At 38.4% G+C, this 22,879-nt stretch overlaps 2 protein-coding genes and 5 non-coding genes across 8 annotated transcripts; 5 read left to right on the plus strand and 2 right to left on the minus strand.

Moving 5' to 3' along the window:
- Window positions 1–835: 835 nt before the first annotated feature.
- Window positions 836–6,358, plus strand: LOC127164196 (gastrula zinc finger protein XlCGF52.1-like). The gene is made up of 3 exons (XM_051107984.1): window positions 836–881; window positions 1,966–2,094; window positions 2,853–6,358. The coding sequence occupies exons 2-3, from the start codon at window positions 2,010–2,012 to the stop codon at window positions 4,043–4,045; spliced, it is 1,278 nt and encodes a 425-aa protein (XP_050963941.1). The 5' UTR covers window positions 836–881; window positions 1,966–2,009; the 3' UTR covers window positions 4,046–6,358.
- Window positions 6,359–6,778: 420 nt separating this feature from the next.
- On the plus strand, window positions 6,779–13,253 carry LOC127164167 (oocyte zinc finger protein XlCOF6-like). Of its 2 annotated transcripts, XM_051107942.1 has the most exons (4): window positions 6,807–6,840; window positions 6,987–7,020; window positions 7,770–7,904; window positions 11,235–13,253. In XM_051107942.1, exons 3-4 carry the CDS (start codon window positions 7,820–7,822, stop codon window positions 13,169–13,171), a joined length of 2,022 nt encoding a protein of 673 aa, XP_050963899.1. In that variant the 5' UTR covers window positions 6,807–6,840; window positions 6,987–7,020; window positions 7,770–7,819; the 3' UTR covers window positions 13,172–13,253. The 2 variants fall into 2 exon arrangements, with proteins under 2 accessions (XP_050963900.1, XP_050963899.1); XM_051107943.1 differs by lacking the exon at window positions 6,987–7,020 and having other exon boundaries at window positions 6,779–6,840.
- Window positions 13,254–14,375: 1,122 nt separating this feature from the next.
- Window positions 14,376–14,447, plus strand: trnag-ucc (transfer RNA glycine (anticodon UCC)). Its single transcript has one exon. It is a non-coding gene; the product is annotated as a tRNA-Gly (tRNA).
- An 814-nt stretch (window positions 14,448–15,261) lies between these two features.
- trnad-guc (transfer RNA aspartic acid (anticodon GUC)) lies at window positions 15,262–15,333 on the minus strand. The gene has a single exon. It is a non-coding gene; the product is annotated as a tRNA-Asp (tRNA).
- A 3,635-nt stretch (window positions 15,334–18,968) lies between these two features.
- Window positions 18,969–19,040, minus strand: trnad-guc (transfer RNA aspartic acid (anticodon GUC)). The gene has a single exon. It is a non-coding gene; the product is annotated as a tRNA-Asp (tRNA).
- Window positions 19,041–20,005: 965 nt separating this feature from the next.
- On the plus strand, window positions 20,006–20,077 carry trnag-ucc (transfer RNA glycine (anticodon UCC)). The gene has a single exon. It is a non-coding gene; the product is annotated as a tRNA-Gly (tRNA).
- A 655-nt stretch (window positions 20,078–20,732) lies between these two features.
- trnag-ucc (transfer RNA glycine (anticodon UCC)) lies at window positions 20,733–20,804 on the plus strand. Its single transcript has one exon. It is a non-coding gene; the product is annotated as a tRNA-Gly (tRNA).
- The last annotated feature ends 2,075 nt before the right edge of the window (window positions 20,805–22,879 follow it).

Consider the following 22,879-nt stretch of genomic DNA (forward strand, 5'->3'; position numbering starts at 1 on the left):
ATGGGCACAAAAACATTAAAAATGATCATGCTACAAATTAAACATACTTGTTTATCAAATGTACCAAAATATTTTTTTTTTTTAGTTTTTTTTTAAGTTTAAAAATAAATGAATAAATAAGTTATTGCTATTTTTTCACCTTCCTCAATGCCCTCTGGACCTTACAAATGCCCCTTTGGCGCTTATATGCATATATTTATCGCCAATCTCTTTTAGAACTTTTAGTTCCTTTTAAGCCTCTTTAAACCGTGCTTTTTGTTTTTCTCTTAAAACAAATAGTGTACTCCCAATTGGTGTCTTATTTATCTGACATTCTTGCATTTTTAGCAGCTCAAAATAATATTTTTATTTATTTGTTTTCCTTTTTTGAATATTGTTCAGTATTGTTTTACTCCGTTTCTATAGTGCTCTTAACTTATTACAAATAATTCTAAATAAGCCGGTAAATAAATACATTTAATGTTACTGAGGACTGATGTTTCCACCGTATCATGCATCACTTGCTTTTGTAGTACACTGGACATTTATTTGAAACTTACACCTGTCACTAGTACACTACCTAAATTATTGTTTAGTTGAGTTTCTGGTCCTCCGAGTAGTTATTAAATTTAATTGTAATGAGTTATTTAGACTTCACACATACAATCTAAAAGGCCAAACTGTTACGTCTGGGTGCAGAAAGCATTATTTGAACATCTGTTCCTTCACATTTTAGACAAAATCACACAAATTAGATGCGCACGCGGTCACTGGCAGTTATTTTCAGTACATCGCTGGACAACATGTATTTGAAAAACTTGACGTTTATTTTGGTCCGGTGAAATGACGTCACAAGGCTGCGCCGCGCCGCGCTCCTGCGACTGTGATTCGACTGAAGGAAGGTTTGTTTCTAAGCATTTAAAGTGTTTAAATAGATGCATACTTTTCAGACAAAGTATATTATTTGTTACTAGAACTGGAAATGAATCATTTATTGTTAAATATAGTATTGTGATGCTTTATATAACTCTAATGAACATTATTTTTGTGAGCAAAGTGTATGAGAAACAGAGAAGGTGCGTCTCGCTCCCTATATCGTGAATCGTAAACACGAATTCTGGCGCTGGCAAATACCGGTAACGGACCTTTTTTCAGTCAACTAAACAAATTGCTTTCCCAATTGATCTATTTGTTTATGTTGAAGGTGGCGCACTCCGTAGGGCGCACATTTGAGGCTGCCTCATTTCAGTAAAACCTTCGCTCCAAGCGATCAAAACACGGCACGCTGACGACACCTGCAGGTCAAAATTGTGTAAATGCACCGAAAAACGATTCGTGTAATTTTGCCTTCATTCAAATCCTTACTGCCGCATGACCAAGAGAAATGGAGACCCCTGGCTGAGAGCATATCCTACTCCTAAACAATGTCTTAATATAAAACATTCAACAGAAAAGTAGAAGAATAAGAGGCAGGATCGGAGGGGTCCACAAAAGATAACTCTAAGCACAATGTATAAATATTTATGCATTTCCAGTCATTCCATTCCCCCCTGAAGTTTTCTAATTTCTCAGCAATGGGTTTACCATCTCTGTCAACAAATGGGCATAAGTTAAAATGATATTTAGCACTTTTATACATTTAAAAACCAAGTTGTGTCATTTATATTATTTTTAAGAATACACAAATCTTTTACTAGGAAAATTCTTCTGTTTCAGTTTATTCCTCTGAATTGGAATCAATAATGAAGAAACCACATCTTTCGTGTTTAATTCTGTGTTTAAAAAGGAAGAATAATGACCTCTTTTCAAACCAATTACAAATGTTTTCATGGATTCCAGGCCATTTAAAACTATTTATTATCATTCTGACTGACCCTCTTGTTAGTGTGCTGACTACTAAACTAGGGAGCTGGTTGAGATTTAGTTTGGAATATTTTTCCTGTTCATTATTCTTATCTGACTAAACATGACTGTTCAAATACCTAGAAAAACTCCTGGTGGAGCATTTGAGATCCACGTGCCATATAAAGATGCCGTTTATTAAAGAGGAGAGTGAAGATGTGAGGATTGAAGAAGCATTCAGAGTGAAACAAGAAGATACTGAAGAACAAACAGGTTGGTTTTCATTCTTAAAGCTGAACTCCTAATCTGGTCCTTGCTAAAATGTTAACCTCTACAGGAGTTAATGACATTTTTAAACAAACTCATATGAGTGGCTTAAAGCAGTTTTATTTAATATGGAGCAGATCAACCTCATGTGGACAGACATGTTAAGTTCACATGACCAGCCAAATACTAATGCTGCTTTCAGGTACACCTGGGAAGCTCTTAATTTTTCATAATTGAAGAATTTTGTAACATCAACCCTGTTATTGAACTGCATTTACTCAATTTTTCAAAATCCTAAGGGGTTAGAGCTAAGACGTTAAACACAAATTTTCAGTGAACATTGCTAAAATCAATTTTATGGTGATAAATCTGCACAAGGGGGGTCCCCCATTAAAAATCATGTTCTGGGGGATAAAAATACACATTTTTTGTCTGGGTTCCCCTGGTTAATTCGCATTTCCAGGGCTAAATATGATGTTATTGGGGTCGATTCAATCCGCAGACATCAAAAACAACACGTGGCAACAGTGTTAAAGTAGCTTAATTCTGCGGAAAAACCACAGACTTGGCAACACTGGTCCTCAACAAAACAGAGTTAATGTTGATGAGTTTCAGACATCACAGGAATGCCTCTCAGTAGCTTAGTATGTATAGAATATCATATATTTTGTTAATTTTGATGCTTTTAAAAATCAGTGTTTTGATTTTGGACTTTGCAGGTAATTAAACTGAGAATAACTTATATTTTTCTCTTTTTGTCTTAGACCTGAAGCCACTAGAAGAGGAGATACTAAATGAAAAGGAAACAAAAGAGGAGAAACATAGTGATTTCATAACTGGAAAAAAATTTAGTTGCTCACAGACTGAAAAGACTTCCTCACAAAAAAGAGCTCAAAAGACAGAAACGACAAGTTATTTTACGTGCTTTCAGTGTGGGAAGACTTTCAATCAGCCTGAAGACCTTAAAGTCCACATGAGAGTTCACGCTGGAGAGAAGCTTTTCACCTGCCAAGAGTGTGGAAAGAGTTTTACAGAAAGGGGAAGCCTTACAAGGCACAGGAGAGTTCACACTGGAGAAAAGCCTTACACATGTCAACAGTGTGGAAGCAGTTTTACTCAAAAAGGAAGTCTGAAGAGGCACATGAGAATTCACACTGGAGAGAAGCTGTGCACGTGCAAACTTTGTGGGAAGAGCTTCTCACACAAAGGAAATCTAAAGATTCACATGAGAGTTCACACTGGAGAGAAACCTTTCATATGTGTTCAGTGCGAACAATGTTTTACACGTAAAGAAAGCCTTAAAAACCACATGAGGATTCACTCAAAAGAGAACTGTTTTATTTGTCAACAGTGTGGAAGGAGTTTCCTAAGCAGCAAAAACCTAATGAGGCATGTAATAATTCACACTGGAGAAAGCCCTTTCATGTGCCATCACTGTGGAAAGTGTTTCACACTTAAAGGAAACCTTAAAACTCACTTGAGAATTCACACTGGAGAGAAGCCTTTTATGTGCCAAAATTGTGGAAAGAGTTTCAGACATAATGAAAGTCTTAAGATTCATATGAGACTTCATACTGGAGAGAAGCCTTTCACGTGTCTTCATTGTGAAAAGAGCTTCACATATCAAAGAGACCTGAAACGTCATTTGCAAACTCATTCTGGAAAGAAACTGCAGAGTTCTGAGTGTGACAAGAGTTTTAGAAAAAGGAGACATTTTAAAAATCAGCTGTGCGTTCATTCTGGAAGAAAGCCGTTTAATTGTGATCAGCGCAGTAAAAAATGTATTTTGCTATCACGCTTGAAGATACACCTGAAAAGTCATGCAGATGTGAGACGCTATTTGTGTTCCATGTGTGGAAAGGGTTTTAAATGGCTCAGCAATTTAAAATGGCACCAGAAAATATGTGTCTGTGTGAAATTAAGGCTACGTTCACACCGCAGCACCTTTAAAATGTGACCTGTATTAGATACAGTAATTGTCTAAACAGGAGATGCTTCTACAACACTTCTCATGTCTTTTATTTGCACCCTGTTTACAAACTAATTAAATGATTATAAATAAAAGGACACAAACTTAATGAGAAAATAAACACTTAAATGCTTATTTAATTCACCTTTTGTTAAAGAAGGATGACCAATAATTGTCTCCTATTAAATTTAGATAAGACAGAGATATTACTTATTGGACCAAAAAACAATGCACAAAGTCTCTTGGCTTACAATCTACAACTAGGCAGATGTACTATTACTTCCACTACAGTCAAAACTCTGGGTGTTAAATTAGGCCATGTCCACACTAATACGTTTTCGTTTGAAAACGCATCTTTTTCTCTCCGTTTTGGCCTTCCGTCCACACTGAGACAGTGTTTTTAGTCAAGGAAAACTGAGCTTTTTGAAAATGCGCTCCAAAGTGGATACATTTGAAAACACTGTTTTTGCATTGCAGTGTGGACTGTGAAAACGGAGGCTTTTGAAAACAATGTCGCATGTTTAGTCATGTGACGCATATTGTACCAGTAGATATCTATGTTTATACCGGTAATTGTGGCTGTTATGTGCTATTCACTTTCACACTGCTGCTGAAGATATATTTGTACACTCTTCACATTACAGTCCTAAAAAGATGACAGAAAATGTACTCAGTTGCTGTCCTGACTCCTGCAGCTAAACGTGAGGGCAGCTGCTTTTTAGAGCAAACATGAGAGCGCGCGACATGGATGCGTCAGTGAATGATGAGATATTTCCAAGAATTGCCAAGAATTACGTTAAAACGAATTATGTCTGTTCCATCTGTATTATCTAAGTGAGTTTTTACGCATGCACAGTATGGCGAATTTAACGTTTTCCTACGTTTCAGTGTGAATGAGAAACATTTAAAAAATGTTTGAAAGCACTAGTGTGGACAGAGAGCGTTTTAAAATGAATGGATTAATGTAGACTTAGCCTTAGACTGCAACTTCTAAAAATCATATTTCTCATGTTACAAAAACAGCATTCTTCCGTCTTAGAAACATTGCCAAGCTACGAAACATGTTACCTGTTTCTGACGCAGAAAAGCTAGTTCATGCATTCATGACCTCTAGACTGTACTATTGTAATGTACTAGTAGTTGGTTGTCCTGCTTCTTCAATAAACAAGCTACAGATAGTCCAAAATGCAGCTGCTAGAGTCTGTACCAGGTCAAGAAACTATGATCATATTACCGCAGTTTTAAAAGTCTCTGCACTGGCTACCTATTAGGTTCCGCATCAGCTACAAAATATTACTTCTTACCTATAAGGCCCTTAACAGTTTATCTCCCGCGTAGTTTTTCTACCACGCTACAATCCATCACGCTCCCTAAGGTCACAAAACTCTGGACTTTTGGTAGTTCCTAGGATAGCAACGTCCACTAAGGAAGGTAGAGCTTTTTCGCATTTGGCTCCCAAACTCTGGAATAACCTTTCTTGATAACGTTTGGGGTTCAGACACACTCTCTCCATTTAAATCTAGATTAAAGACACATACTGTTAGCCAAGCATTCAAATAATGCATCTCATAAACTTTTACTGCAGTCATAACTGATCAAATGCACATTATTAATCTTTTAGCTCTGGCTGAACAAATCTTTCTTTGCTTGGTTTGAACAGCAGCTACGCTAATTATGTTCCTATTTGTTCTCTGTTTCTACCATGGGATTGACATCCCGTGGTAACTAGGAATTCACAAGCTTCAGTCTGGATCCAGAACACTTAAGAAGAGATGATGCCAACCCCTCAGAGGACTTCAGATGATACCAACCCTGAAACGACATACAGCACTACCGAATTTTGCTACTAATTTATAGTGTTCTTTGTCTGTTTGATTACATTATTAATTGATCTTTACCATACATCTCTGCCAGATGTACATCAACTTGACAACTTGACACTTGTAAGCTACTACTAAATATATTGTAAAAACTTTAATTTGCTGTAAAGTTGCTTTGCAAAGATATGTATTGTGAAAAGCGCTATACAAATAAATTTAAATTGAATTGAAAAAAGAAGGTACAAGTAAACATAAATATGGCTACTGTTTGTGGGTCTTCTGATGACATCTGACAGCTGCAGGTGTCTCTCACCCACTGATAGGTGTTTTGAGATTATTCTTTATGTTTATGTTTAATAAATTATACAGTTGATTTTGTGTTATTTAAGAGTTACATAATGGTCAGCAGGGCGGTCTTTATGGGGTGTCCATTTGGAAAGCTAGACTGGTTGAATATTGCATAAAACATTTGTGAATAAAGCACATCAGAACTTTTTTTTTTTTAAATGTTTATGCTTTATTAATTCTAAATATGATAAGAGAAATATGCACTGTTATAACAGTCTACAACACATTACAATATAAACACAAAAGGCTTATACTGCAAGTAAATTGTTATGTATAGTAACACATTACACAAGTGTATTTTGAATATTAAACAATGTGAACCTGAAGTTTTGCAACTCAGAGCTCCTTCTGAGATTGTCCATATTAGACAGTTGAAAGAAACAGCACATTAAGTAATGTTTTTTAATAACTAGTTTTAGTGTGCTAATGTTATTTTTAGTACATCGTTAGAATAATTCAACTCAAAATCTGAATACCATTGTCATAAAGAATGTTTTATTATTTTTGTGTTTTCTATGTGGTTTGAGCGTGTGAACGGGACTTTTATTTTGGTCTGGCGATATGACGTCATTAAGCTGCATCGCGCTGCTGCGTCTGTGATTCAACCGAGAAAATGTATGTTTTTAAGCGGTTAAGGTGTTTAAATCGATAGCTTTTAGACAAAATTATAGTTTCATAAGAACTGTAAATGGAACTCTTTATTATTTCATGTAGCATTGTTATATTTAACATTTTAATGAACAATAATTCTGTGTACAAAGCACATTCACCAGGAGTTCTGCAGGTTTTATGAAGGTAAATGTAGGACTTTTTTTAAAAGCCTTTTTAAGAGTTTATTCCTTAAACTACTGCCTTGGTTTACTTATTAAACTAAAATTCAAACAATGGATAAAATGAACGGAACATAATATATTCTCTTAATATAAATGTTTAGAAGGTGTACAAAGAGTTGTATTACTTAAACAAATGTATTGAAAATACAACTCTGATCTCTATTAATGTTTATTTAATATTACAAAAATTCATGTAAGCAAAATGACATAAGAATTCGTGTTTTCTGTGAAACAGAGCAACATGAATTTAGGACAAGTTTTTGTACCCCTTTGACGGATATGTTTTTGTTTTAAACAACTTCATTTAACTTTGTTCACTTTTTCAAAACTTAATTTTAATGTAATTTCAAGGATGATTATATATTAGAAAACAAATATACAGAGGAATAAGTGTGTCTTATTTTGCTCACTTTGTTTTTTGCTATTTTTACTATTGTGAATTTTAAACACAAATTCAAGTACTAAAGGGTGAAACAGACATTTTCTGTTCAAACTGGGTTAATTGCTTGCCAAAATGATTCTGTTTCTCAAATCCCTGCATGCTAATGATACCTGATATTATTAACCATCACTCTGTCTGTCTCTCTTGCCAGTCCGCTGACTACTGAACTAGAGAGCTGATTGAGATGCACCAAAATATTTAGTTTGGATTTATTTTTCTTTCTGTTATTTATTCTCTTATTAAACATGACAATGTGTTCAAACACACAGAAAAACTCCTGGTGAAGCGACTGAAATCCATGTGACACACTATTATAAAGATGGCGTTAATTAAGGAGGAGAGTGAAGACATTAAGATTGAAGAAGCATTCAGTGTGAAACAAGAAGACACTGAGGAACAAATAGGTTGGTTTTTTCATTCTCAAGCTACACTCCTTATTAAAATGTTGACCTCATTAGAAATGAATGATATTTTGAAGAATGTCATATGAGTAGCCAAATCAAAGCAATTTTATTTGACATGGTGCAGTGGACAGACATGTTAAGATCACATGACCAACACATTCTAATGCTGCCTTCATGCCCACATGGGAAGCTCCTATTTCCAAGTTCCATTATCCAGTACCTCAAAATTCAGAGGGTCAAAACATTTACAAACTAAAATATAATTATATGAACATATTAATATATCTGAACAAATAGCATAAATAGCAGAAGGCTGTTATGACTTTCACATCTTCTAACAATCCCTGTTATTTTGGAGGTGTGTTCCATTATGTGAGGTGGGCATGGAAAGTTAATCTGAATTGACACTCGATCCCTTGACTACGACCAAGCCTGAATTTATTTGATCCAAAATACAGCAAAAGCAGTAATATTTTGAAATATTTTTACTGTTTAAAATAACTGCTTTCTATTTGAATAAATTCTAAAATATAATTTATTCCTGTGATCAGAGCTAAATTTTCAGCATCATTACTCTTGTCTTCAGTGTCACGATACTTTAGAAATCATTCTAATATTCTGATTTGCTGTTCAATAAGTATTTATTATTATAATTATTATAAATATTTTAAAAAGTTGAGTACATTTTTCAGGATTTGTTGATGAATAGAAATATCCAAAGATTTTTCTTTTTGGAAATGAAATTATAGAAATTAATACTTTTATTTAGCAAGGATGCTGATCAAAAATGACGATAAAGACATTTATAATGTCACAAAAAATGTGAAACCTGATAAAAGTCTACTCAGCTGTGTTTAACATAATAAATTAGTAATTAAAATAATGCTTTTTGATCAGCAAATCAGAATATTAGAATGATTTCTGAAGGATTATGTGACACTGTAATGATGCTAAAAATTCAGCTTTGAAATCACTGAATAAATGTCATTTTAAAATATAATTAAATGCAAAACCGTTATTTTAAATAGTAAAAATATTTAAAAATGTAACAATAAAAATGTTTTAGTGTGTTTGCTGTACTTTGGATCAAATAAATGCAGGCTTGGTGAGCAGAAGAGTCTTCTTACTCTTACTGTCCAAAAATCTTTGACAGGTATGGTATGTCTTCGCTGGGAGGCAAACTCATTGTCATCCATAATTAATGGCACGCACCATACAGAAAATGCACATGGTAGTATAAGCGTCTACGGTAGTTCACAAACACCTTCATGCAGAGTTTAGTTCCAACCCTGATCAAACACACCTGTCTGAATTATCAAGTGCTCCTTCAGATCCTAATTAGTTGGTTTGGGTGTGTTTGGTCAGGGTTGGAGCTGAACTCTGCAGGAAGGTAGATCTCCAGAAACAGGGTTGAGCACCCCTGGGGTATAGGATGTAGCATACATATGGTTGATTTTCATGCTTTAAAGGTGCAGTATGTAATATTGACAGCTAGTAGTTGAAATGGGTAATGCACCACAACAGAAACAAACGCAATTGTCAATGGAAGGTGATGAGCCTTAAGTTGTATGTAAGTTGATGAGTTGGTTTATCTGCATTTTAATATGCCTTTGGTCATAGAGCTATTTAGATGGATGCTGAGACCTTTTAGGTTGGGTAGAATCTGCAGTCTCTGACCCAGTTCATTTGTCGGCTTCCATGGCTGTAACAAGCTGTGTTTTCCACCAGCTGGCAACCTGGGATGTTAAAATACTATTGGGTAAATTAGCAGTGGGTGGAATCTCACAGACCAAAACAAAAACAGACATTCTGACATGGAACTCACATTTCAAAGTAGAATAACAGGCAGTAGCATTGTTTTTAGAAAAAATTAGTATATTAACGTAGTATGTTTCCCAAATATTTGCAAACATATTATGGTATTCTATGTTTTAATACAGTTAAAGTAATTAAAGGAGAAGTCCACTTCCGGAACAACAATTCACAAATAATTTACTCACCCCCTTGTCATCCAAGATGTTCATGTCTTTCTGTCTTCAGGCGTAAAGAAATTATGGTTTTTGAGGAAAGCCGAGGAAAAATGGTCTTCTCTAGCGAAACGATCGGTCATTGTTTTTGAAAAATAAAAATTTGTATACTTTTTAAGCACAAAAGCTTGTGTAGCACAGGTTCTGGGATGCGCGTTCATGTGCAATTGAATCATTTCGAAAGGTCACGCCGAACATGGGTGGAACTACAGACCCAGTGTTTACAAAGCGAACGTGCAAAGACTAAGAAAGTGCAAGTAAGTCAAACGGTGTTTACAAACAAAAAGGTACATGATGTCCGACGTTTCTCAAGTTGTAGGAGAAAATAAGATGGAGTTTTTCGCTATACTCTACCTTTTTTAGCCAGAGTACACAGACGATAAACTTAGACGTGATTCGTACTAGTGATGGGCAGTTCGGATCATTTTACCGACTCGGACCTTTGAGTCTCGTTCAGCAAAATGAACAAATCTTTTTTCAAATTATTTCGTTCATTTATAAAATATAATTATATAATTACTTTCCTAACACATCTACAAACATTGATTACAATACAAACAAGACAAAACTATAATTCTATAAGAAACAGAAAAGATTAATTCATTGTTTACCTGGGTCTTTAGTCTATGATTAGCTCACCTCACCTCTTATCTGACAAGTTTTCGGGTTTGAGTCGTTCGTTCATCATGTGACAGCCCCATAAGATGAACGAACGACTCGAAAAACCTGAAGACTCGAAAAAGGTGAACTAATTCCAGTACAGAACGAATCACTCCCAGAGACGACTCGTTCTTCCCGAGTCACATTAAAGATTCGTTCAAAATGAACGAATCATTCAAGAACGACCCATCATTAATTCATAGCATCGTGAACATGCATCCCAGAGCCTGTGCTGCACAAGCTTTTGTGCTTGAAAAGTATACAAATTTTTATTTTTTGAAAAAAAATGACAGATCGTTTCACTAGGTAACACCCTTCTTCTTCGGCTGGGATCATTTAGAGCCCTTTGAAGCTGCATTTAAACTACATTTTGGAAGTTCAAAATTGGGGCACCAATAACGTCCATTATATATATATCCTGAAATGCTTTCCTCAAAAACCATAATTTATTTACGACTGAAGACAGAAAGACATGAACATCCTGGATGACAAGGGGGTGAGTAAATTATTTGTAAATTGTTGTTCTGGAGGTGGAGTTCTCCTTTAAATACGGCACTTTAAATGTTGAAATGCTTTGATGTCTTCTCCTGTGGGTCATTAAACTGGGGATAACTTGTTTTTTTTTTTTTTCTTTTTACCTAAGACCTGATGCCACTAAAGGAGGAGAGTAAAGTACTAAATAAAATGGAAGAATATGAAAAACAGGATTTCACAACTGGAGAAAAATCTTTTAATTGCACAAAGACTGAAAAGTCTTCCTCACAAAACAGAACACAAAAGACAGGAGCTAGTTATTTCAACTGCTTTCAGTGTGGAAAGAGTTTCAGTCAACATGAAACCCTTAAAATCCACATGAGAATTCACAGTGGAGAGAGCCCTTTCATCTGCCAGCAATGTGGAAAAAATTTTACTGAAAAAGGAAGTCTTAAAAGGCACATGAGAGTTCACACTGGTGAGAAGCCTTTCACCTGCCAAGAATGTGGAAGAAGTTTTACTCAAAAAGGATCCCTTCAAAGGCACATGAGAACTCATACAGGAGAGAAGCCTTTCACCTGCAAACTGTGTGGAAAAAGTTTTAAAGCAGAACTGAACATCAGGTATCACATGAAAATTCACACTGGAGAGAAACCTTTTACGTGCCACGAGTGTGGAAAAAGTTTCAGACATAATGTAGGTCTCAAGACTCACATGAAAATTCACACTGGAGAGAAGCCGTTTACATGTGATCAGTGTGGAAAGTGTTTCAGGCATAATGTAAGCCTGAAGACTCATATGAGAATTCACACTGGAGAGAAGCCGTTCACATGTGATCAGTGTGAAAAGAGTTTCAGATGTAAAGTAACCCTTAATTGTCACATGAAGATTCATTCAAAAGAGAACTGTTTTAAATGTCAGCATTGTGGAATAAGTTTTACAGATATAAACCATCTTAACAGCCATGAAATAATTCACACTGGAGAGAAGCCTTTCAAATGTCACCAGTGTGAAAGGAGTTTCCAATTCAAGAAATCCCTTAAGGCTCACATGAGACTTCACACAGGAGAAAAGCCTTACACATGCACTCAATGTGGAAGGTGCTTTACATATAAAGCAACCCTTGATTCCCACATGAGGAGTCACACTGGAGAAAGCCCTTATACCTGCAAACTGTGTGAAAAAAGCTTCTCGCACAATGGAAATCTAAAGACTCACATGAGGGTTCACACTGGAGAGAAGCCATTCGTATGTGCTGAGTGTGGAAAGTGTTTCACACGTAAAGAAAGCCTTAATTACCACTCAAGGACTCACTCAAGAGAGGAATGTTTTGTGTGTCGTCAGTGTGGAAAGAGATTTACAGACAAGCAACAGCTTAAGAGGCATGTCGTAATTCACACTGGAGAAAACACTTTGATGTGCCATCACTGTGGAAAGAGTTTCACACATAAAGGAAACCTAAAGACTCACTTGAGAATACACACCGGAGAGAAGCCTTTCACGTGCAATCAGTGTGGAAAACGTTTTAGACATAAAGTAAGCCTCAAGACTCACATGAGAATTCACACTGGGGAGAAGCCTTTCACGTGCCGTCTGTGTGGAAAGAGTTTTAGACACAATGTGAGCTTCAAGACTCACATGAAAATTCACACTGGAGAGAAGCCGTTTACATGCAGTCACTGTGGAAAGTGTTTCATATTTAAAGGAAACCTCAAGACTCACTTAAGAGTTCATGTTGGAGAGAGGCTTTTCTCATGTGGTCGGTGTGAAAAGAGTTTCACATGTCAAAGAGACCTGAAATGTCATTCACAAACTCATTCTGCAAATAGATTACAGTGTTCTGATTGTGGTAAGAGGTTCAGAAAAAGGAGCAATTTTAAAAATCACCAGCGTATTCACTGTGGAGGAAGACAATTTAACTGTGATCAGTGTAATAAAAAATTTCTTTCGCCATTACACTTACAGATACACTTGAAAAGTCATGCAGATGTGAGACGCTATCAGTGTTCCTTGTGTGGAAAGGGTTTCAAATGGCCTGGCAATTTAAAATGGCACCAGAAACGACGTATCTGTGTGAAATTAAGGCTCCGTTCACAATGCAGATGATTGTGGCCAAGTCTGTTTTTCTGCTCAAATATGCGTTTTGTATTGTACATGAAACGTAAATAAAAGGACATGAACTGATTGAGATGATTACCATTGCCCTGCATGTCTTTGTCTGCATTATTTGATTTACCTTGGAGCAGGGGTGCTTAAACTCAGTCCTGGAGGGCCAGTGTCCTGCAGAGTTTAGCTCCAACCCCAGTTAGACTCACCTGAACCAGCTAATCAAGCTCTTACTAGGCATTCTAGAAACTTCCAGGTAGGTGTGTTGAGGTAAGTTGGAGCTAAACTTTGCAGGACATCAGCCCTCTGGGACTGAGTTTGGGCACCCCTGCACAGGTAAGAATATGGCTGTTGGGGTTCATCTGGAAGCTGGTTCTAGCTTCAGATGTCTCATGGCTGATCTTTGGGCCGATGATTTTCAGTTCCAGTCCTGGGGACCTGCCTGCCAGAGTGTTTTAAATGTCTTACTAATTAAAAGACTTAAATCAACTCTTCAGCTTGTTAGTATGTTAAATAGACATCTGTAACATTGTGGAGTTGAGAAACTGCCTTACACTGCAAAAAAAGTTTTTCTTACTAGTGTTTTTGTCTTGTTTTCCATTGCAAATATCTTTCATTCTTAAAACATTCTTAAATCAAGATACAAAATGGAGTTCGACACACGTGTGACCCTGGACCACAAACCCAGTCTTAAGTACCACGGGTATATTTGTGCAATAGTCAAAAATACATTGTATGGGTGAAAATTATGAATTTTCTTTTATGCCAAAAATCATTAGGATATTAAGTAAAGATCATGTTCCATGAATATATTTTGTACATGAACATTTATTTAATCAGCTTTCAGATTATGTATAAATCTCAATTTAAAAAAATTGACCCTTCTGACTGGATTTGTGGTCGAGGGTCACATATGTGTGTGTGTATATGACGCAAGAAGCACTGTGCCAGCCAACGCCCACCCTTGGTGAGCATAGTGGTTTACACCCATAAATCAGTGGAGCAAAGGGCGCCTCGTCGTGGTCTGTGGTTTGCAAACTTAGTGCTTCCTGCATCACAACTTCAAATTTCTTTAGCCAGCATGAAAAGACAGCTCTTTCTTGTACATGACAGGATCCAAACCCTCAATGGGTCCAAAGAAAGATTGCTTCAGCTCCTTTGGCCCCATCAGTGACTCGTGTGTGCAAGCCGCTTGTTATTGTCTGCGTTGGTGGTATAGTGGTTAGCATAGCTGCCTTCCAAGCAGTTGACCCGGGTTCGATTCCCGGCCAACGCATTTCCATTTGCTCTGGCTTACATTGAAACACAACTCCTTCTGTGACCTCTGGCTGCACCAAAAACTTTTGCATGAGTCTTTTGGCAGCAGCAAAAAAACTAGGTGTCTCAGGCTGGGAATCGAACCCTGGTCTGCAGCACAGAAGCCAAAAATAGTTAAGTTATGGGTGATGGAAAGGACTTTTGTAACATTTACTCCTCCCATTTAGAGTTAGGGGGGTGATGAAAATCCTGGTGAACGTAGGGTTTTACCACAGGAAGCACACAGACCCAAGGGGGTGGAGACAAAGCTTGACTTTCGCTTCATCAAAGCATAAATCTTTCACCTTTTACTAAAAATTTCCATGGTTGTGTGACCTGTAACTTTGGGGGCTCTACTCAAAGCGGAGCTACACTGGAATGTCAAGAGCAGAGTCAATTTGGCCATCCACCAACGCACAGTGGAACGAAGTGTGCCTCGTTATGGTCAGTGTTTGCAGCCTTTGTGCTTCCTGCATCACAACTTAAAATTTCTTTAGCCTGCATGCAAGGATGGCGTTCTCTCGTACATGATAGATTCCAAACCCTGGACGGGCCCAAACAAATATCACTTCAACTCCTTTGGCCCCATCAGTGACTTGTGTGCTTCTTCTAGCATTTTTTTCTGACAGTGCACGCTAAACTCTGCTTCCTGCGTTGGTGGTATAGTGGTTACCATAGCTGCCTTCCAAGCGGTTGACCCAGGTTTGATTTCCTGCCAACGCATTTTCTGTGACTTCTGGCTGCATCAAAAACTTTTGGATGAGTTGTTTGGCAGCAGCAAAAAAAAACTAGGTCTCCCCGTCGGGGAATCGAACCCCGGTCTTCCGCGTGACAGGCGGAGATACTGTCCACTATACTAACGAGGAGTTGCATTTGTAGGCCTTGACCCCAGCCACCGTGACTGCACTGACATTACTAAACGCAGCCCTTATTCCATAAAATATTAGACTCACCCGTCATGCATAGCTGTCTTCCAAGCAGTTGACCGGGGTTCGATTCCCGGCCAAAGCATTTCCATTTGCTCTAGCTGACATTGAAACAAAACTCCTTCTGTTACCTCTGGCTGCACCAAAAACTTTTGGATGAGTCTTTCAACAGCAGCAAAAAACTATGTGTTTCAGACTGGGAATTGAACATCGTTCTCCCGCACGGAAGCCAAAAATAGTTAAGCTTAACTTTCTTTAACTTTTCCCATTCATTCTCTATGGTAGTGCTTAACGGATGCAATATACTTTTGGCCACAAGTAGACCTCATGGCGCTGTTTTGTCTTTTCCGTGGCAGGGAATTTAAATAAATAAATAAATATGTATATATATTAAGCAATTTAAATGTATAAATATTAAATAATACAAATTTATTGTATTTAATGCTCTAGGCTGATTTTTTCAGCTAAAAAACAGTAATATTATAAAATATTGTTGCAGTTTAAAATAATTGTTTTATGTATGTTACTAATGCTTCAGTATTAACTGTATTATTTCACTATATTAAGAATGTTATGTGGTCATAATGGTATCTGTTTCGAAGGCCAGATCCAGTGCCAGTTTTGACAGAGGATCAATACTGTTAGATTTGGAATAAGAGCACAAGACACTTGGAGGAAAATTTGGGATACTAGGGCAGACAGATATGCTTTATTTATAATGAACGAGAAGTGTGTTCCAGGCAGCAAAATGTACAGCAAAAATCTTCTAAAACAGCTGCCAAAAACACTCCTTCGTTGCCCTCACCATCAGCTTCCACTACAAGACCATCTGTTCCTTCCAATACTGGTGCTTCCAATACTGGTGCTCTGGCCAGGACCACACCCAGTAAGACACCTCATGAATATTGTTTCCTTGTGGTGCTATCCACCTCAGCCTGAGGTTATAGAGACAAACACTGGCCTTCCGTCACCTAAATACTTCCAGCATCATCCATTTTTCATTTGGAAACCTGAGCACAGTATAATGGAAAGGCTTAGGAACAATTACATTCTGCCTTGTCTCTACAGTTGTCCAAATCCTAATTTTGTGTCCTCTGGTGTGGGAAGACCCTGAGTGATCCTTGGTACTACTGGCCAATATTACATCCTTGCTTCACATTTGTGCTTTAAGGCAAACAAAAGATACTGGTTTGTTGATAAACCTCAGTGGCTGGACATGACAACACAGTGATCCAGAAACATCTTGCCAGTCTTCCTCACCCATAAGAATTTGTAAAACAGAGATAGATGAACTGAGGCGCTCTGGAAAACCCCCTAATGATATGGCAACCAGCTGTCTGAGGTGCTTCACCTTAAATATGAAGGAGCCCATTTAGCCTTCCTTCTCAGTGTGCAGAATGTCAGGGATGCTAAGGCAAAGCTGTATGGTCAGAAAACCATCACTGGGACACTGAGGAAGATTGACACACCCGCACCATTTGGGGGTTAGAAGGACACTGATGAGTGGTATGGGGTGTCTATTTCTGTGCACTTTTCAGTAGAGTGCTTTTCCTAGCAGTAGGAAAGCAGCTCTCACTCACCTCCTACAAGGCACTTTTGGACAGGTGTTCAGGTCAGATCACACATGCAGTTTCTAAAAAAGTGACCTTCTCATCTGGCACAATGTCATCCTATGCTGTGATGAATGAGAACTGGATGCTTTTGTCCTGGGTAATGCTGCAGAGTGAGAGTGAGCAGTCTCTGGAGTCTATCTACTGTGGGACAGCTAATTGCTACAGTATTGCAGGTATTCCAAAGGCCAGGTACCAGTGGGTGGAAAGTTATGAATTATCACATCTAATCACACATCACATCAACTAGTGTAAGCAAAGGTAATGAATACATTAAAATGTAATTTTCTTTCCCTTTTATGTACTTAGGGACTGGTGTGCTGCTTTAAGAGTGATGGACCTATGACTTTATAAGCACCATCAGTGGGAAGCCTGGAGGCCCACTGAAGCTATTGTGGTGGAGGTTACATCAGGAAACATCAAGAATTTACATGTCGCTTGCCAGAAATACAACGAGGACATGGTTGTTAAACTGGACTTATTTCATTGCATGCAGCGGTTCATCAGGGAGTGTGTTTCAGAGCACCATCCTCTGTATACCTCGTTCTGCCAATTCCTCTTTTCTGCCTTCTCTGTAGTTGATTAGAATGACCTGGAGAAATTGAAGAAGATTCTGTGGAGCCTACTATTCCAGGAAGCAGCACGTCAGAGAGCACTGTAGGACAAAAGTGCCACATCCTAAAGAGCTGGTCCAAAGAGTGGAAGAAGTACTTCACCATCTATCTTGCAAAGGATCCTAACAACATCTTTCTTTTTAAACCGTTGATGTTAAAAATGTGGTGGATTCAGCATATCCACATTCTTAGAGACTGCCTGAGTGATCATAAGGTAGAGGGAGGAATCCTCTACAGACACGGTGGAACTCTACAACTGAACCATGTCAAGGGTAAGGGAGCTGCTGTGCCCATTTGGATCCCTGTAATAGGCACTTCACAGCAGAAGAGTTTTCATTTCCATCAGACTGAGTGGATAACGGGCAATCGCTTGTCTTCTGAGCTGTTCCAGGCGCAGGGGATGACTGGACAGCGGCTCGTGGACCTAAAGCAGCCTGGGTTGTCTTACCTGGAGTGTTTGACCCTGTTTTGATGATGGAGTTAAACAGGGCATCGATAAGAGTGACAGGGCAACCTATATATTCAGACTTGCACATCTCCAGCAGAGACACAGGAGAGAGGTTTGGCCTACAATATGTGGAGCCAGGCTGTCAATCTGTGCCTCTTGACCAGTCAGTCCACCCACAGTGTTCCTGAGGCTGTCCCTCTGGACCATGCAGTGATCGAGAAGATGGTAAAGATGAATTCTGTTAAAGTCATAGTGCCACCTACTGGCAACAGGAAGTGACATGTTTTACTCTGTAACAAACCCCTCCTAGAGATTTAATGCCGTCAGCATTGTTGGCACCAATAGCCTTGTGAGGCCAGTATTACTTTGTAACCATAGCACCACCTGCTGGCAACAAGGATTGACTTATTTTGCACTAACTTAAACATGCAATGTCCAATCTGCACCAAAGTTTACATGTTTGGTAAGAGTCCTGGCCTGAAAACATCTAAAGGCCAATATTTAGTTAAAATCATAGCGCCACCTGTTGGAAACAGGATACATCATGCTTTGGACTAACTCAAACATACCATGTTTAATCTGCACAAAACCTCATATGTTTGATAAAAGTGCTGGCCTAAAGACATCTATATGCCAATTTCCTGTTATAGTCATAGCACCACCAGCTGGTAGCAGGATGTTTGGCACATATAAATTACTTTGACATATTCCATCTGTATTTACCATTTTTCTGCTTCCTGCATTGGTGGTATAGGTTAGCATAGCTGCCTTCCAAGCAGTTGATCTGGGTTTGGTTCTTAGACGACGCATTTCCTTTTTATTCTTCTATGACCTCTGACTGCACCAAAAACCTTTGGACGAGTTGTTTGGCAACAGCAAAAAAAAAAAAAAAAAAAACTAGGTCTCCCCGTCGGGGAATCGAACCCCGGTCTTCCGCGTGACAGGCGGAGATACTGTCCACTATACTAACGAGGAGTTGCACATGCATAGGCCCAAGTGGGTGGAGACACACCTTGACTTTCTCCTCATCAAAGTATAATTATTTCACCATTCATAAAGATTTCTGTGGTTTTGTGACCTGTAAAATAAAAATTTGTATACTTTTTAAGCACAAAATCTCATGTAGCACAGGCTGCGCGTTCACATACTATTAAATAACATCGAAAGGTCACAGGGACCGTAGACGGAACCAGAGATCCAGTGTTTACAAAGTGACACGCTCTACCTTTTTGAGCCGGAGCACATAGACGATGAACTTGTGGTGATTCAAAGACATGATTCATAGTAGTAATGGGAAGTTCGGATCATTTTAGCGACTCTAACCTTTAAGTCTCATTCAGCAAAATGAACGAATATTTTTTCGAGTCATTTTAGCAAAATCAGCATCACGTATAAGATGAAACCATAAGATGAAAGAACGACTCGAAAAACCTGAAGACTCGAAACAGGTGAACTAATTCCAGTACAGAACCTAATAGGATGTTGCGCATGCGCGACTGAACAAATCACTCCCCGAGTCACATTAAAGATTCATTCAAAATGAACGAATCGTTCAAGAGTGACCCGTGGACGCGCATCCCAGACCCTGTGCTATACAAGCTTTTGTGCTTTAAAAGTATACAAATTTTTATTTTTCGAAAAAAATGACAGATCGTTTTGCTAAATAAGACCTTTCTTCCTCAAGAGCAGAGTCAATTTGGCTGTCCACCAGTGCGCAGTGGAACAAAGTGTGCCTCATCATAATCTGTGTTTGCAGCCTTTGTGCTTCCTGCATTACAATTTAAAATTTCTTTAGCCTGCATGGAAGGATGGCGTTCTCTTGTACATGATGGATTCCAAACCCTGGACGGGCACAAACAAATATCACTTTCTTTGGCCCCATCAGTGACTTCTGTGTGCTTCTAGCATTCCTTTCTGACTTCAGCTAGACTTATCTGTCTGCGTTGGTGGTATAGTGGTTAGCATAGCTGCCTTCCAAGCAGTTGACCCGGGTTCGATTCCCGGCCAACGCATTTCCTTTGGCTCTGGCTGATGTCAAAGCAGAACTCCTCCTGTGACTTCAGGCTACATCAAAAAATTTTCGATGAGTTATTCGGCAGCAGCAAAAAAAAACAAAAAAAACAACAAGGTCTCCCCCGAACCCCGGTCTTCCGCGTGACAGGCGGAGATACTGTCCACTATACTAACGAGGAGTCGTACTTGCTGGCCTTCACCCCACCAAATGTGACTACACCGACATTACTGAACAAAGCCCTTATTCCATAAAATACTAGCCTGAGCTGAAGTCTCTTAACATTTGGAATGGTAGACATTACAATGGGTCACAGGGGGGGGGCACAGATTTATGCTTTGATGAAGAGAAACTCAAGCTTTCACCTTTTACTAAAGATTTCTGTGGTTTTGCAAGTAACCTGTAAATTTTGGGGCTCTGCTCACAGTAGAGCTACACTGGACAGTCAAGAGCAGAGTGAATTTGCAGTCTTTGTGCTTCCTGCGTTACAACTTAAAATTTCTTTAGCCTGCATGGAAGGACAGCACTCTCATACATGATGGATTCCACATTTTGGACAAGCCCAAACAAATATCACTTTAGCTCCTTTGGCCCCATCAGTGACTCAACTGCTTTGAGCATTCTTTCCTGACTGCATAAGCTGACATCTGCTGCCTGCGTTGGTGGTATAGTGGTTAGCATAGCTGCCTTCCAAGCAGTTGACCCGGGTTCGATTCCCGGCCAACGCATTTCTTTTGGCTCCTGCTGACATCGAAGCAGAACTCCTGTGACCTTAGGCTGCACCAAAAACTTTTGGATGAGTCGTTCGGCAGCAGCCAAAAAAAAAAAAAAAAGTCTCCCTGTCCGGGAATCAAACCCTGGTCTACCGCTTAGCGCATGGCGGGGAATTTAAGTGCACTGTCATCTGTCAGTCATTTGTAGTGAGTGGAGGAGGGGAGACCCGTTTTACAATCAGAGAGGTATTTGTTTACCAAAAACAGAATATTGTGAAACATATTAAAAAATACATTTGATATATTTCATTTCATAAATTAAGTACATTGTTTAATAATTAATTATTTCAGAATAAACTGATACATTTAATTGCTGTTTTATTTATTAAGAAATAAAATAATTTAAATCAGAACAAAAGTTTGTAAATTAATTGTCTTAATGCAACAGACTAATAATACCAATCAGCTTTTTGTGTACAGCACAGCAGGGTGAAGGTGAAAGTGATCTTCCCAGTTAAGATCAAAGTGTGCTTCAGGAAAGGACCAACTAGATATCTGAGACAAGATCCCTCAGGTGAAGCCAAGAGGATCAAAGACAACCCCAATCTCTAGGACAAATCATGAGATTGTCTTTGTGAGAAGAGAAGCTGTGTCAGACTGACAGGAGGTGATGGGAGAGTATGTGCTTTAGTTTGGAAAGTACAAAAGCAAGTAATTCTGGTGGCTGCTAGAGAATGATGTAGGCTATACCATATTCTTGACTAAGAAAGTTGAGGAGGAGGAGAGAGCCGGACAGTTTAAACCAGGGGGTCCCAAGAAGGACAACCTACTTTCATTTGTTGAGTACAGTAGAAGCTTCCAGAGAATTGAGCTGGAAGATCAGTGGTGTCACCTGAGAGGAATGCAGATGACAGCTTGGTTGTCTCTGGGATTAATGCAGACAAGACTTTGAGGGTTATTTGGGAGAGCAGAGCAGATGGATATGCTGCAATGATCCTCCTGAAACAGAGTGTTACAGGCAAAAATATATCAGCTGCAGCAGTACCTCACTCAAAAAGAGCTAGCTTCACAGTGTTTCAGTGGAACATGCTTCCACTGGCCTTGCAGCATCTGCCTCTCATCCTACAGGTTTTTTGACAGTACAGTTAAGTATATATTAGGTAAAACTGAAATACGTAATCTGGGATGACATGTGATTAGCATCTTTGTTTCTTTCTTGTTTCACAGAAATGGAGGGCAAAAAAGAATTGGAAAGAATGATACTTTCTATATCTCCATCGAACTCCAAGGCCAGCTGAGTAAGAAAACCTCACACAGATGTACGTGCATGTGTGCTTACATGCACACCCACACACACACACACACACACACACACACACAAGACAATACAAGAAACATTTATTATTATTATCAATGCTTAAAACAGTTGTGTACATTTTTATGGTTATTTGATGAATATAAAGTTAAAAAGACCAGCATTTATCTGATATAGAAAGCTTTTGTAAAATTATCACTACCGTTCAAAAGATTGGGGTCAGTAAGAATTCTTTCTTTTTTTATTCATTTTGGAAAGAAATGAAAGAATTGAATACTTTTATTCAGCAAGGATGAAAATGAGAAATAATGAGAAATGTCGAGTAGCAAATCAACATATTAGAATGATTTCTGAAGGATCATGTGACACTGAAGACTGGAGTAATGATGCTGAAAATTCAGCTTTGCCAACAAAGAAATAAACTGCATTCAAAAATGTATTAAAATTCCCACCATAGCTGATTGACATGAGTGTCTTTCCTCAGATCAGCTGTCTCAGTCCAACCTCCATTGTTTCGATGCCGGAGCAGGGATGTAAATTAGACAAGAATATCTCAGACTGAGCGATTGAGGTGTTGTGTTTCTGTATGTAATAATGAACATAGTGGTCATAATTTACTCCCGACATCTGAGCCGCTGAGGATGCAGAAGATTATGTTTGTTTGTGAAGGGAATGCGGCTCCCGATCTACATCTATGTCTCTGTCTATGTTTGCGCCAATCATTTGGGATCCAGCTTCACTTACAGCAGAAGTGAGTATAAGGGTTTGTTTTTTT

The sequence above is a fragment of the Labeo rohita genome, chromosome 4 (genome assembly GCF_022985175.1).
Source record: "Labeo rohita strain BAU-BD-2019 chromosome 4, IGBB_LRoh.1.0, whole genome shotgun sequence".
NCBI lineage: Eukaryota > Metazoa > Chordata > Actinopteri > Cypriniformes > Cyprinidae > Labeo > Labeo rohita.